The sequence below is a fragment of the Macrobrachium nipponense genome, chromosome 8 (genome assembly GCF_015104395.2).
Source record: "Macrobrachium nipponense isolate FS-2020 chromosome 8, ASM1510439v2, whole genome shotgun sequence".
In the NCBI taxonomy this organism is placed as follows: Eukaryota; Metazoa; Arthropoda; class Malacostraca; order Decapoda; family Palaemonidae; genus Macrobrachium; species Macrobrachium nipponense.
In genome coordinates this window covers 79,473,319-79,490,435 of record NC_087203.1, presented here as the reverse complement: position 1 = coordinate 79,490,435, position 17,117 = coordinate 79,473,319, and the positions used below count along the sequence as shown (strand labels likewise).

General features: G+C 36.4%; 1 protein-coding gene across 11 annotated transcripts in view; it reads right to left on the bottom strand.

Annotated features, from left to right (window-relative positions):
* Window positions 1-16,348, bottom strand: part of LOC135222876 (cell adhesion molecule Dscam2-like) — a 353,863-nt gene extending 337,515 nt beyond the window's left edge. For all 11 annotated transcript variants that reach the window (XM_064261228.1, XM_064261227.1, XM_064261229.1 and 8 more), the window contains exons 1-2: window positions 15,156-16,348; window positions 2,983-3,668 (exon numbers count right to left, since the gene is read on the bottom strand). In XM_064261228.1, the coding sequence (XP_064117298.1) occupies window positions 2,983-3,668; window positions 15,156-16,102 (1,633 nt within the window). In that variant the 5' untranslated portion in view covers window positions 16,103-16,348. The remainder of the gene's footprint in view (window positions 1-2,982; window positions 3,669-15,155) is intronic.
* Window positions 16,349-17,117: the final 769 nt, after the last annotated feature.

Here is a 17,117-nt window from a genome sequence, read left to right as displayed (position 1 = left end):
ATAAGATTTGAAGAATCAACAATTAAAACTCATTGTCTCCCTCTTGACAAGTTTACCTAAATGACTGAAATTATTCCAAGGCTGATACTTGCATAATAATAGGAAGTTCTTACCATGAACCACTGCTACAAGTCAATCTAAAATTTATAGTTTAAAAAGATTTAAAGTTAAGAGCTCTAAAAAAAAGGGAAAGGAAAAAAAAAAGCCGGACCAGTCCAGAGAAACCTCACAAAACACAGCCATATTCGAACAGCACTTTCACCAAACATTCGAAACATGGAAAAAAATGAAAGAAGTGGTAAGGTAAACATTACTTTAGAAATATAAATAGCAGAAAATCTAATATGGAATATCATAAACACTACTAAGCGCAAAATAAATTGAGTATATAAAAGAAAGTACATCCAACATACAATAATATTCGACATCATAATAAAAAAAAAGTAACTGAAGCGTAATTACACCCAACAGACAACCATATTCGAACTGAAAAAAAAACAAACCTCGGCCATGGAGAAGCAGATCACGAGCGAGACGAGAGAGACAAAAGAGAAAGAGAGGTGAAATCCATAATCACCCTGAGCAAAGAATAAAGAGGAGAGAATAGAGGGAGGAGAGAAGAAAATATTACCTCTTGCTTTTACGTCCGAAACAGATGTTATGGTCTCAGTGCAGCCAGCGCTCCTTATCGTGCCCAGCTGAACCCTTTGTTTGTTTAGCCCAAAACACCACAATAAGTTCGAGGCTTTTCGCTTACCCCGAGCAGAGTCGGAAGGCCACGGAGCTAAACAGAGAGAGAGAGAGAGAGAGAGAGAGAGAGAGAGAGAGAGAGAGAGAGAGAGAGAGTTTACGAATAATTCGAATTCACAGACACAAAAGGCAATGATGAGAATTTAGAAGGAAATCTGAAGAAAGATATCGTATATGAGTGAAATTTGAGGGACATCTAGTACTGATGAGTAAATGATGAATAAGGGCAGGCTTCACCATTGAAAAAATAGAGCTCATTCAGCTAAAATGTAGCAATAGGTAAAAACACACAAAAAATAGATTTATAAATATATATACATGTATATATATACACGTATGTATATAAAAATACATATATGCTCTCGAGTATTTTACCTTTTGCTTCATTTCAGTTATATGAGCTATTTTTTCATTGGTAGTATATTTTCACCATTTACTCACAGTACCAGATATGGTTCAACTTTCGCTATTACGCAATACATTTTTTCAAATTTATTTCTAATTATATTACTATATGTATATATATGTGTGTGTGTGCGCATATGTGAGTGTGCGCCTGCATGTGCGTGAGTGTGTGAATGTGTTTTCTAGAAAATATTAGCTGTATGCTTCCATAAAATTCGGGAAAAGACCAAAAATATGGCGAAGAAGGTAAAACATTTTAGTTGGAGGTGCAGTTCATGATAGCATCGCGTGATTAAATCTCAAAAATTTACAGCGAACCTGCCGTAAAATACTTGGTGATTGTTGTGTTTTCGTTTTTTCGATGAAAAACGCAAAGTAGATAAAAACAGATTTACAAAAGTGCAACAAGGATTTTTTTTATATTAGAAGTAAATATTTTATTAAATAATGTACATGTTAATACAAATAATTTGTAGGATATTCAAGAGAGAAATGTTGATGAAACTATCAATAGCGAGAGATTTACAGACCCATTTACTGACTGACTGGCTAAGAATGATACATTTAAATTGCTATGTTAACGGACTACATCATATACTCATGTAATTAGAAATACCGAAAACTAACAAATTTCATAAAATTTACGAAATCCCAAATCCTATAAATATGACGACGGTGGCAGGTGTGTGTGTGTGTGTGTGTGTGTGTGTGTGTGTGTGTGTGTGTGTAAAAACTCTTACCAACTATAAATATGCAGGGAAAAGAGGAAACTTGATTCGTGTCAACCTTAAACATGTACACCGTACAGACACTCACAAATCACAAAAATAAAAAAGAAGGTAATTTAAATTAAAAAATAATAAATAATAATATAAATAAAAATAATGAAAATAAAAATAAAACGGACCAGCCTATGGAACCACAACGGCAGCAACAACGGAAAGAAGAAGAGGCGAGCGTTTTTTTTGCGCCCCTAATGGAGTACTTGAACGCCCGGAACAAAATACGCAGGTAATAAGACTCGAGATGACAGTTTAATCCCTCCTCATCTGGGCATCTCATTCCGGGAGTCTCTTATCGCTCCCCAGGATTTATCACACAAATTTTATAGGTCTTCACGCGGGGACTCGTAAAATTTTATAAGATGCGAAACGACTCCAGGCCTCCCGCCACAGGAGGCCCCTTTCTCGCGCTTTGTTTGTTCCTCCGTTTGGCTTTGTTTGATGTTCTCGCTCTTATTTCAGCGGGATAGCGGATTTTTGTTTTCAAAGGAGGTCCAGAGGGAGAGGCAGTAATGTTCTTATGAAACTCAGACATCCCCCCCCAAAAAAAAAAACACACACACACATGGAAAATAACTTTAAAAGATTAGTTAGCCACCTCTTCAGAAGATGGAAGGATACAGGAGTCTGGATAAATCGAAAGAGAGAAGAGAACACCAAACGCTAGCAGCAGTGGGAAAGAAAGTGGAAGCTAAACCGTATAAAAGGAAATTAAAGCTAGCGATAGAAAAAACCATAAAATTATCCTCTAAACGAAGAGGAAATTGCATATAAAAAGTATTTCAGGCACAACTTTAAGTAAAAAAAAAAAAAATGAAAATTAACGAAAATCAGTCTAACATAAAGGTGAACGAATAAATCTCGCATTTAGTAAATAAAACCACCATCACATGGACAGCAATAATAATAATAATAATAATAATAATAATAATAATAATAATAATAATAATAATAATAATAATAATAAATAAATAAATAAATAAATAAATAAATAAAAACAGACAGAAAAATAAAGTGATGACAACGAGCAATGTCTGGCACTCACCTTTCATGACGAAGACAACAGTCGTCCTTGTGGGTCCGTAAGAGCACCGCAGGACCGCCAGAGTGTCATTCACAGAGGCACCCGAGGGCCATTTGGGAGTCGGTCGAGGTAGTGGTTTTGCGGGCCCTGTTTTCCCCGACGATTCTGATGATATTTGAGAAGAAGAAGAAGAAGAAGAAGAAGAAGAGGAAGCGAGGGCGGAGGACGTGGAGGGTGAGCTCTTCCTCCTCTCCAGTTCCAGCGAAAGATTCTTCGAAATATTTTGCCGTTTTCCGGAGACAGAAGAGTAGGGCCGCGTGGACAGTAGTTGCTGGGCCAAGGGACGGGTCGTTGGAGGGGCAGGGACTGACGGGGATGCGGGTGGCGTGTTCAAGGATTGAGACAGAGGCACGGAGGACAGAACCGCAAATGACGGGGAAGTGACATAGACGGAGGGCGACGACGGTGTCCCCTCTTGGCTTCCCAAGGATGACGGAAACGTGCTGTACGTTGGTGTCGGTGATGATGATGATGATGATGGATAGACCGAAGAGAACTCCGTCTGTCTGGGATGCTTAATAGAGTGATTGTTGTCGTCGTCCTGGACAGACGGTAAAGCAGAAGTGGCAGACGCAGATTGGAAATCAGAGCCGTCGTCTGATGATGCTCTTACAGACAGTGTCAGTTTTTCTCCCTCAACGCTGTAGCTGAAAAAAAGAAAATAGGAAAAAACTATATCATTGTTTACGATACAAAACTATCTCGGCGTCCATCAACTCACGCACACTTCTATACTATAAGCCCTACATACCACTCCATTTAACTCTCTACATATTAACAGAAACAATTCTTATCTCCTTTTCTTTCTCTGAACACAGATAAACATTCACACAAACACAGACATAAAACGCACAAACACGCTGTGGAATAATACTACAAATGGTACCAAAGACTAGGAACTCCTTTTTTTACACCAAGACCACCCAGGAACAGTTTTAATGATGCGCCATGACCGTTAAATACCTGCTGGTACATTTCCACTTAATTACTACTAAGAGGATGAGGGAAAATAAACAGCTGGAAAGCTCACAGTTCTCCCCGGGAAAAGAAGTATCTGTATCATTTACCTGTTACCTTTCTTTTGTAATCTTTATGTGAATGTCTAAATAATAATAATAATAATAATAATAATAATAATAATAATAATAATAATAATAATAATAATAATAATAATAATAATAATACATCTTTAATTGAGTTTGTTATTAAAGAAAATCTAATTACTTTTGGGCATACCAATGCCACTGGTAGTTACTAATGGCATTAGTATGCACTGAATCCTAATGACATTTTTTAAAGAAATAATTTATTAATTTTGAACAGTAAATAACTTAATGACACAGTCAACTGCTATAACTGCTCTCCTATCACTTAAGCGTTAGAGTTGCAAAAACTAAAATACGTAATCCACTCACCAACCACCAGATGGCAGGGATGAGGTAGAAAAATAGTCTTGTAACTTTAACGCAAGTTTAATTCCTCCTTACAAATAGTACTACATTCATTCCAGAACATGGCAGACACTAGAATTCGAAGGAGAGAAATAAGAAGAAAGAGATAAAGCCAGTACTACCCTGATAAATAAAAAGAGGAAGAAGAGTAGAAGGGGGGGAAGTCAGAAAAACAAAAGTATATATATACATTCTGGTATCTATTTCCCTCATAAGTCTTGAAGTTGCGAAGATTAAAATACGCGATTTACAAATCAGCCGCAAGAGGGCAGGCAGGAGATACAAACACAAAAAGCCGCATAACTTTCGGGCGAAGTTTCCGTTCTTTCTACACGGAGAACCGCACTCATTGCAGAAACATATAAATAAAAGAAGTAAAACAGGAAGTAAGAGGAAATAGCCTGTAAGGAGTTTCCATTCCCTTTACAAGCTGAACTACACTCATTACAGAAGCGGATAAATAAGGGAAGAAGAGAAGGAAGGGAGAAAAAGTCAGTAACTCTAGCCTAAGTGCATGAGAAGAACAGGAAAGAGGTTCTCTGTTAAGTGAAAGCGTTATTATTCTTGGTGAAATGTGTGTTATTTCTCGTTAAATGGCCTCCGGCCTGAACGCAGCGGAAGAAAGTTTTCTTTTGGTTTTTCTCCGGAAAGTTATATTTTTGCTTTCTCTCCACTTCAAGCAGAAAAGATACCAGGAGGGCTATTGTAAAATGCGCCATGGTAATCATTCTTTTATAGTTAGCATAGTAGTATTTGTATCGTTACGTCTATAAGCATATGATCAGTATATTACATTACTCTGTAATATCATCCCATTTCCATTATATCTATACTCAGTGGTATCATTTAATCACTTTACCATTTATAACGTTACCATTTATAATTTTACTCAGTTTAATAAAGGTTTCACATGTCACATTGTTACTTAATCTTTAAACCCTAATCTTTTATACCTTTATCCTTCAGACGGCAAGTCTGTCTCTGGCATGCTGCTTTAGAATTCTCTTACTCCTTCCGTCTTCCCGGACTTATGATCACCCTCTATTCCACGCGTTAATGTCTTTCCATATTATCTTGCGGCCTGGGCTAGATAAGCGAGTAGGGTTCCCGTCCCAGTGTCGTCCTCATATTTGAAAATATTCGAGTGATGATTAAATATACGACAACGATTTAGGACCCGGAGTCTGTTTCCTCTTGGGCTGACGGTAAATACCAGCAGCAGATATCATCGAAGCTTCCAGCTCGTTCCTGATTGGGCGACGTATGGCGGGTAAAGAATAGCGTGACCTTCCGCCGATCACAATTAGCTTAATATCGGCTGTGGCTATTTAAGTCCGAAAATCAAAAGGCCTTCATATGCATATCGTTGGGCCTTGGTTTTTCAAGCAAAGAATCAAACGGAATTTAGTTTCAAGTGGCGAGAGAAGTACTCTGAAACATACAGCATGCCCTGGCGGTATGGTGCAATCGGCAATGGATGGCAACCATGCCAGAAAGGCAAGAAAGTAAAAGTGACAACAGAAACCTATCACGAAATATAGCCGAATAGTGCAGGTGGCAATGGGACGTGATGAGGCCCGAAACTGCAACTTTTAGTTTTCACGTATTGAAATATTAAATATCATTAATAATACATGAAGAGAATCGAATATTAATTGCAATAGAACGTTTAAATGTTCGAGCGTAAGTTCAAACATCCCCCTTGAACTTTCGACCTTTGGTCGAGCGGCTGAATAAGGTCCATTGGGAGAAAGAAAGACTATTTATATAAAAAGAGTATTAGGTTTTTTTTTTTATAACAAATGCACTGGGAATCATGGCTGCTAATAATCCCTCGGTAAATTCGCTGTTATTACGAAATATAACAATGGAGTTTGTCAGATGAATACTGGGTTTTCTCTGAAAAAAAAAAAAGATATGAATAATGAATGATATATAAATGCTGTCCGTCGTGATTTTAATATTTAAAATATATACAAAAATGTTCATTTTTCATTTTGTTCATCCCTTTTTTTTTATCATATATATTGCATTCACAGGAGCGGCTGCCAAATGTTAAAATTGATGATGAAATCGCAGCTTGTCTGTTTGTGGGCGTGCGAGCATTAGTTTGCAGTGGAAGATTTTGCTGCGCTGGTGATCACATTGGTCTACGATTCTCTCTCTCTCTCTCTCTCTCTCTCTCTCTCTCTCTCTCTCTCTCTGCACTACCTTCCTTTTTTTTTCTCCCTCTCTCTTCCCTCCATTCCCATACTTGCGTTATTGGCTCTCTCCCCTCCACTCCCGTCCTTTATTCTCTCTCTATCACTCTCTCCTCCACTTCCCTCCCTTTTTGCTCTCTCTCTTCTTTTATTTTCTCCCTCTCTCTCCCTCCACTCCCTTCCTTTTTTCTCTCGCTCTTTCCTCCACTTCCTCCTTTTCCGCCATCTTTCTCTCTCCTCGTTTTTTCGCTCACTTTCTCTCACTCTCTTCGCTTTCCTCCTATCCATTTATTTTCTTTTGCTTTACTCTCTATCTCTCTCTCTTTCCTCCTCCTCCTCCTCCTCCTCCTTTACTGTCTTTCTCTTCCCTCCATTCGCTTCCCTTTTTTCCGCTCTTGTAAAGTAATTACCCGTTTCTTTGTCTCCAAAATGTCTATCGCAATATTTTTCCAGTCCATTAATAAACAATGATTAAGGTAACTGACATCATAAAATCGAAGTTATCATTTGGTCGTCTTCAAACTCCTTATCATAAGATATATATCCCTCTTTTCAGCTTTAAATTCTGTGATTCTAGAGTTTGTGCATGTTACTCATTAAGCAGAGTTACGAGGTTTCAGCTGAGACAGCTCCAAGACAGCTTTGCCACTACCTCTAGGCGGTCAGTAGGAGTGGTAGAAGGCCATAGGGAATGAAGTGTCTGATGTGGACCTCTGGACTGGCCAAAACAACCATAAGGGTACACCGTTCTTGCCAGAGACCTCTAATTCTCTGTAATGTAAAACTGAATGACAATATTATGGAGAGCTATGCCCCAAATTATTACTAATTATTATTATTATTATATTATAAAGGTAGCCTAAAGTACAATCTGCTTATTTTTGTGTCTAATTTCTAATCCTGTTCAGCTAAACCTAATCCCATTTCAAGGTCGTACCTTTTATCGTCTGTGTGATACCTGACTTTGTTCGTGATCTTATGTTGTTAAAAATGATTGTTATATCAGGGTGGTTGGAGATGGAGAGTCCCATGCCCTCAGGACATTATGTACCGTGAAGGCACTCAGACCAGGCAATTTCATTATTCGCAATTTCATTATTCGTAATTATATATGGGATAATGGCAAGATAGAGCTAATCCCATACGGGATAATGGCAAGATAGGGCTAATCCCATATGGGATAATAGGAAGATAGGGCTAATCCCATATGGGATAATAGGAAGATAGGGCTAATTCCATATGGGATAATGGCCAAATAGGGCTAATCCCATATGGGATAATGCCAAGATAGGGCTAATCCTATATGGGATAATAGCAAGATAAGGCTGAATGACAGTGGTCTGAGGGCAACTATTATGTGCAGATGGATAACCTATACTGCATTAGATGAATCCATTTGAATGTGGTTGTGCGAGAATGTTATGAAAAAAAATCAGAGTTAAAAGCACGATTCAAATAAGATTCGAGATGTGCTGGCGTATGTGAGTGCAAACGTGCACTCGACAGCGTTTCATTTGGCACCCACTCATTTCTCAGCCTGAAATATAACGCCACAATATTACCATTCACGTAATGTTTCGGTGTTTGCAATTCTGTCACATTAATGGCCCTCATTCATAATGCGCAAGAACTCATCTCACAGTATCATAATTGCGGCCCTGGAATGCTCTGTTATGAAGCAAGGAAATATAGAGATAAAATGGGAACATTAAACATACAGTTATATTTCATGGATGCAAAATTCGAAGGCAGGTTCAGGGAAAATAATAGAAAATAAATATTGAACGCATTTAATATACATGACGAAATGCATTAGCGAAACGAAATATATATATGCATCAACAAAATGTAAAGTAATAAAACTAGGGCCAGTAAAAAGCCCTATTTTATAACTTGACTATATAAAAATGTGAATGGAAGTTTTTCAAGTCTCTAATATAAAAATTAATATCGAGGGCAACATGAAATATGAACATTCAAGATAAATAGCTGGAATTAAATTAGATATTGAAAACAAAGTTCAGACTTGCAGTCATCTAGCCTTTACGAAAATATAAAGGCTGAAAACACCTTAGTCTCAGTTCCAGGTGGTACTTCGTTCTTAGGATTCGTTATCGCCCTCATTTTTTATTATATCAGACCACAAGTGTAACTTGATGTTTAAAACCTCAAAATTTAAATATTCAAACACTGAATATACACACGTACAGGCACGCATACTCACATTACCGCAGGTGAAAAATAAGAGACGGGGGTCTAGGTCATCACACAAAGTCGAAACCGCTCAGGACCTATACCCCGTCTCTTATTTTTCACCTGTGGTAATGTGTGATAAATAAATCACGTGCCCAAGTGAAAATGATCAAATATATGTATATATGTAAAATATATATATATATATATATATATATATATATATATATATATATATATGTGTGTGTGTGTGTGTGTGTGTGTGTGTGTGTGTGTGTGTATCTAGATGTGCTTACATTCATACCTAAATAAATATATTAGGGTATGAAATAACAATTTTCTAACTATGTAAAATAGGATTTATTTACTAGTAGGTTACGGTGTTAGAAGGCATAACTGACAATGATCTCTAAAAGGAATTTCACAACTTGCAATCCTACTGTACCCTAACTTGCAAGCATTTGACTGATCAGCTTGACTTCTCTTAGATGTGGAGCAAGTCTTCGCATTGAATTTTACATCATTTACAAGTCTTCTTAACTAAACATACTTCAAAATCTGTCTCGGCGGTAAAATACTGACTGAAAAAGTGAACAATAGGTCCATTTCTTTCCATCATTCACTTTCTCACGATACCAGTACAAATGTATAACGGAGAATTTACCATACTCTTTGTTAAACTTGCGTTCTCAGCACCTCACACACAAGACAAACACACATACACACTCACACACACATCACACACACCCCTTATATATATATATATATATATATATATATATATATATATATATATATATATATATACATATATATATATATATATATATATTCATTGTTTCATATCGAGATCGCCTCACCTTGGAACCTTACTGTTGGTACTGACTTGCAGTTAGCATTTGCTGATTATATAATATATATATATATATATATATATATATATATATATATATATATATATATATAACATACACGTGTGTGCGTGTGTAAATTTTTGTCTATAATATTCACACTTGACCATTCATATATACAGATATCAAACCGTAAATGTCGTTAAATGTCGAATTCTCCTTGCCTTGGGACTTCTTAAACCCAATGTGAATTTTCAACTGATTAGAGATTGTGTGTATCGTTGTATTCCTAAACAAGATCACGACTCGAATTCTGGCCCCTGCAGAAACCGAAACAATTATGATTCCCCTTGGGTTTCAGTTAGTCCCGAGGTAAGGTGAATTCGATGCTAAACAATATTTGTAGCTTAATATGCGTATATAAAAACTCGCGCGTGAATGTTACGAAGTTAATTATATATATTTATATATAATATATATATGTATAATATATGTTATATATATATATTATATATATATATGTATATATATAGATATCTATATATATATATATATATCTATATCTATATATATATAGATATAGATATATATAGTATATATATAATCTATATATACATATATATTATATATATATATATATATATATAATCTATATATCTAAATATATATATATATATATATATATATATATATATATATATATATATATATATATGTATACACAGTAAAAATGGCCGAAAGCCAACACTAAGTAAAAGTATATCGACAAATCTATATATATATAAATATATCTATATATATATATATCTATAGATATATATATATATATACACACACACAATAAATAGGCCGAAAGCCAACAGACTAAGTAAAATGCCCACTGCAAGTCAGTACCAACAATTATTATGGCATTTATTCCACGACTCTCTTCCTTTCTCTCTCCCCCTAGATTCGACGGTGAAATACCGAAAATTGACTCTTCAAACGGTGGAATCCCAGAGGGAAACCGGCCACTTAATACCGGTCAATTGTTGAAAGTAACCGGAAAAATAACAGAGCAGTACAGCCAATGACAATTATTTCAGCATATTTTGTTTTGTAAGTTTCGTACTGTTTCGAAGGTCACGCTATCCAATTTTTTATTTCGTCTATGGTGATGCACTGCTTGCATAACTGACCACAATTCGATGTAATTGCAAACATCTCATGAAGAAATCACTTTGACAAGAGGATATATCAATTGCAGGATTGGATATGTATTGGGATGTTTCCCAGCGAACATATTCTCTCGCTTCTTCCAGCTTCTTGCTAACAAAGTTTCTCTCAGAGTGACCATAGCAATATCTATACTGCAACGAAATTGAAGTCGGGCTTGCTCGCTAAGGCGCTCTACACGAACACAAACTTCAATATTGCCACAAATATTGGCAACTTCAGATGCCGTCACATGGTATGTAGTTTTGTTTTACAAATATGGACACCAACAGGTGCTCAAGGTGGCACAAGGGTTGATTCATTATTTTGCTAGCGTAAACTTGCATATTTCTTATGTCATGTGACAGTCTAATATGCTTTTTTACTAAGTAATGTACTTAATTTTATCAATTTCGTAAGTAAGTTCAGCGCTTATAACGCTACTCTCACAGAACAACTGTTATCCTTCGGTATAACTCTTAAAAAGTAAAAGAAATACAGTCGACATGCTAGAGCTACAGCCTATGCTAAACCGACCAGTATTGTTCCGCATGAAAATTATGATTTATTAAAAAGAAATTGGCGTACAATATCACTCCAGTAGCGCTAGTCAATCCCGTTTCTGTTCTACTGATTAAAATTGTATTGCTATCCGCTGGGAACGTATTACAAAGGCTGTTAGCTGTAAAATGACAAACCTGAACGTGTTCACTTTTCCTACTTCTACTGGCGTAGTGTAAACTCTGGCAGCGAGATGCAAAAGGATTCCAATAGTGCCACTGTGATAGCGCTTTGGTGGCATGGAGTTTAAAGATGTCGTGAAGGGCGCTTTTAAGAATAATACCTTTCAGAAACACTCAACTGAACCAATATCTGCTGATCTCAATTTGTAACTGTAAAACATATTGAATCTTTTCTTCACGTTATACAGTGCTTTTAGCACAGAATACATCGCGCATTCTTGTTAACGCAGAGGACTAGAGCTCTAATGAACTAACCAAAACCAAGCTCTTGAAGAAGAAGAAGAAGAAGAAGAAGAAGAAGAAGAAGAAGAAGAAGAAGAAGAAGGGAGAGATGAGAGAAGAGAAGACGAAGAAGAACGAAGAAGGAAAGAGGAGAAGAGCGGAGAGAGAGAGAGAGAGAGCGAGAGCAGAGAAGAAGAGAGAGAGAGAAAGAGAAGAGAGATGATGACGAGAGAGAGAGAGAGAAGGGTTAGAAGTAATTTAGTGAGCTAACAGTAAAGGAAGCGATGGGTCAACCTCTTGAAAAATGGAAGATAATAAATAAAGTGAAATTACCAAGAGAAATTCCCCAAACTTATCAGCAGTGGTAAATAAGCAGTATTACTGATTTTCACAGAATAAATCTGAGGACAGGTGACCTAACAGGTGATACGAGGAGGCTAGTTCAGGAGGAACCTTATAGTGAATTACAAAGAAAAATCCAGCATTTACTAAATGCCTCACTGACCACACGAGAACATGTTTCATTTGCAACGCCGAAATATAATAAATGAGTGATTAATACCTCACAGATTTTGCCATTAATCACTGGTAGAGATTCAATAGATTAATCTGCTCATATTCATGCAAAATATTTCTCCAATGAAATCTGAATTTCATGCAGCGCCAAGCAACAGGTTTTGTAATTTATTGTATCCTTTGAAGTGTGGGACCTGTACATTTCAAGCTATAGCATAGAAAGCTATTTTGCTGGCAGTTTAATCAGCCATTTGAAGCGTGTGATTACATACATACATACTGGGTGTCAGTGTAAAATAAACTATATAAACATACATACATCCATATATATCTGTCTCATATATATATATATATATATATATATATATATATATATATAGATACATAGATATAGATACATATATATATATACATATATAATATATAACACACACACATATATATATACTATATATATATATATATATATATATATATATATATATATATATATATATGACAGATATATATGGATGGATGTATTTTTATATATTTTATTTTGCACTGACACACACACAACACACACACAACACACACACACACACACACACCACACCCACAATATATATACTATATATATATATATATATTATATATATATATACATACTAAATATTATATATATCATAGCTATATATATCTAATAATCTCTATCTAATATTACTACCTACATCACAATACATAATATCTTAATATATGTATCCATATCTAATCTATCTATATATCTTCTTATATCATATATATATGTGTATGTATGTATGTATGTATGCATGAATGTATATAGTATTGGACATCGGAGGAAGGAGAGATCCCAAAATCCCTTCAATATGAGTTATTGTGCTGACGTTTCAGGACCATGTGTCCCATTTTCAAAGGTACGATTTAAAAATAACAACAGATTGAAAATATCCCAGATTAAAATATGTTAAAAAGTAATTTCTTAATAAGAAGAAACGCAAAAATAAAAAAAAAATAAAAATAAAAAAAAAAAAGAGAGAGAGAAAGGAACAGTGATTACCGGGTAGTGCTGATGGCAAAAGCTGAGTGACAGTCAGGGACTTTGAGTCCGTTTTGGTTCCAAAGGAAACTGATAAGTGAAGTACAGAGGACTTGAGGTGGACTGAGTATTTAATTGGGGAGCCAGTTGTTTAATGAAAAGAGATTCGAGTATTGACAATTGGTTGCGTTTGGAGCTTTGCCTATTTTTCTGAAATCCTTGTATTTGATATTGTATTTTCATTGTTTCCCATGGTCTGTAATGCAGGAAAATTCGGGGTTTGATAGTGTGACGCCCGTACGATACGATGGTTATTATCAACTAATCATGTGTATCTAGTTATTTAAGGATGTCGAAATCATTCTTAGAAAAGAATGGTGTCCATTGTGTAGTTAAGGTTATAAGTTTTCTGGGCAAACCCCTGTAGACTCGCCACGTCAGTGTCGAGTTGAAGGTTCATTAACCTAGAAAACAAAAACTCCAAAGAACAAAAGATTGGTTGTAGGAAGGCCTGTAGCAAGGAAGCCCAAAATCTACATAGGCCAAGTGAGAATCGGAACTTCTCCCTCTGATAACTTGTAATTAGGCAAATTAAATACAGAATTATTAGCGTGAAAATTACGTATAGAAATCCCCAATTCACTCATTTTCCTTTTATGAGTCCGCCGGACAATTAATACATAATCTGAAATACTTTAATTAAAGATAGATTTAAAGACCAAAATTGAAACTTATCATAACCAAACACCTACCGGCAGTCGATTTTAAACTAATACCAAGTAATCTAATGACCATTTAGTCATTGTTTAAATATAGAGAGAGTCTGCTTCCTTTGATGACCTCGAGAATCATATATTAGTTTAATTGCCCTAGATGTGACCTGGGGAAGTACGTGGGCTCCACTCCGAGGTTGTTGAAAGTAAGATTGGATTCTCATCGTGGAGTTAGCTATCATACGGGCGTCAACCTATCAACCCCCGAATTTTCCTGTATTACAGACCATGGGAAACACTGAAAATACAATATTAATTACAAGGATTTAAAAAAGTAAGGCAAAGCTCCAAATGAAACCAATTGTCAATACTCGAATCTCTTTTTATTAAACAACTGGTTCTCCAATTAAATACTCAGTGCACCTCAAGTCCTCTGTACTTCTCTTATTAGTTTCCGTTGGAACCAAAACGGACCCTGACTGTCATCTCTTGTGCCTCTCTTTACCTTTCTACATGATAAAAAAATAACTGTTATCATATTTCAGTCCGAGTCTATTTTCAATTCTGTTGTTCTTTTTAAATTTTACCTTTAAAAATGGGACACGTGGTCCTGAAAGGTCATCGCAATAAATCACATTGAAAGGATTTTGGGATCTCTCCTTCCTCCGATGACGAATATTGTTTATCTGGTTTTAAGCAACTAACTTCAACTTCAGTATATGTGTATATATATATATATATATATATATATATATATATATATATATATATATATATATATATATATTATATGCTTAAAAAATCACAGCAGTCTACAAAATTATGGGGTTCTTTGATCTTGTCACGTCCACTATGACAGCACTTTATACATTTCGGATTTTGGGACGACACACACAAGAAAAGCAAACACTCATAGCCACACGAACGCGCGCGCACACAAAAATTATACATCACATTGTTGAGAATAAAATGTCATTCCACAGGCAAAGTATAGAAAATGTCCATAACAATTACCTGAGCGTGGGATGAAGGTGATGGAGATTCCAGTTCACGTGAGCGGAATGGTCTCTTTGTGATGCTGGAAGAGTGTCTCTAGCGGCACTCGGAGTTCCAGGCTGTCGTGTCTGGAGTATCTCGTGACTCTCTTGAGCTTTGATTCCATCATGCTTTCTTGTTTGGTCTGGATCCTTTTTCTCGTGGGATCCGTTTATTTCATCATTCTCTCTTGTTTGGTCTGGATCCTTTTTCTCTTGGGATTCGTTTATTCCAGGACTCCTTCTGGAATGGCCTGACGCGCGCGCTGTTGATAAAATGCGAGGGCTTCCAGCTTGGCCTGTCGCTATTTCAGGTTGTTTGGTCTTGATTTTGTCCTCCTTTTGCTCGTGATTTTGTTCTCCCTCCTCTCTTTCATGCTGACTTTCTTCTCTGACATTGTTGTCAATACTATGGAGTTTATTCCCCTTCTCGCTGACATGTTTATCATCGTCATCACCGTCTCTCTCTGACGGGTGTTGCTGCAACAGGGCTGGACGATCCAAAAGCAGCGAGGGTTCGCTCTTTTGCAAAGGAAGATGAAGGTTCGGTTTTTGCGTTGCGAGAGATTTATGCTGCGCGTCACTTCGGTTTAGTTCTCTCTCGTTGTTGTCCATTGTTCCATTTTCTCTCCCCAGATTTCCAGATTCCCTTTGCGATGGAATATTTACCGGGCGATGCAATCTCCCACCGTCATCACCCGCCACGGATTTCTCAGTATCCGACGATGATCCGACCTCCGCGGTTGGGAGGCCGTCAGGATTATCCGGATGTGCGGATGGATCGGGAGACGGAGTGATCGAAGAAGAAGAAGAAGAAGAAGAGAAGAAGAGAAGAAGAAAGAGGGGATGGAGAGGCGTCCCTGATGGAGATATGACGACCTGCGTCCAGATAAACGGAGGTGGGATCATCACCACTCGAAGATTCATCAGAACTATTCTCTTTCAAATCGGATGAATCGGGAGGCTTTTGACGATCTGTGTTCCGTCGAAGAGGCGTTTGACCATCAACACCTGGAGGGTCATCAGAAGTATTCTCCTTTAAATCTGATAAATTCTCAGGAGAGAAGGATTCATCATGAACGCAGACCAGGTGCAGGAGGGGTTGCGAAGGTGCTGTGCCTTCGGCGCGTCTCTTGTTCTGCGTCACGCTGGCTACGTCTTGTTGATGATGATGACCTGTGAAAAGAAGAATAAGATGATGGTTAGCAACAATAGACAAATAAAAACTGCCGGTACACAAAATGTCTGATATATGAATATGCACTATATATTAATACTGATAATTCATAATAAAAAAAAACTTATAATAATACTCCGCATATTTAGAGTAATTAGTAAAATTATATATACAGATACATTTATGTACGTATATATATCTGCATATATATCATATATATACAAATACATATACATACATATATATACACGTATATGCATACGTATATACTGCACATTCGTACAAGTCAATATGCAATACAGATAATTTGTATACTAAAACAATCTAACCATAGTGAAGGTTACAAAACCTGAAATATAAAAAATGGTAAAAATGCAAAGGATTGCCGATGTCTTAAGTATTCAGAGAAACGAATTTAGTCTTATTAAAAAAGATAAAAATCATCACAGATATACGAGAGAGAGAGAGAGAGAGAGAGAGAGAGAGAGAGAGAGAGAGAGAGAGAACATTATACGTGTCGCACTTCCAAGATATATTTTAACTTATTAGCGATAATAAATACTTTTCATTGTCATGGAAAACCCAAATCTTGAACACTACGCCGGTCACGAGTCCGATAAAACAAACCAAGCGTCACTAAAAAGTTGCTCTTAGCGTTCTGGTGCAAGCAGCATTAAGGCCTGACTGAGGACCCCAAAGCCAACAAAGAAAGTTAATGATGTACAGAATAAATATATTGCGATATCGAAGATTGATCAGAACTAA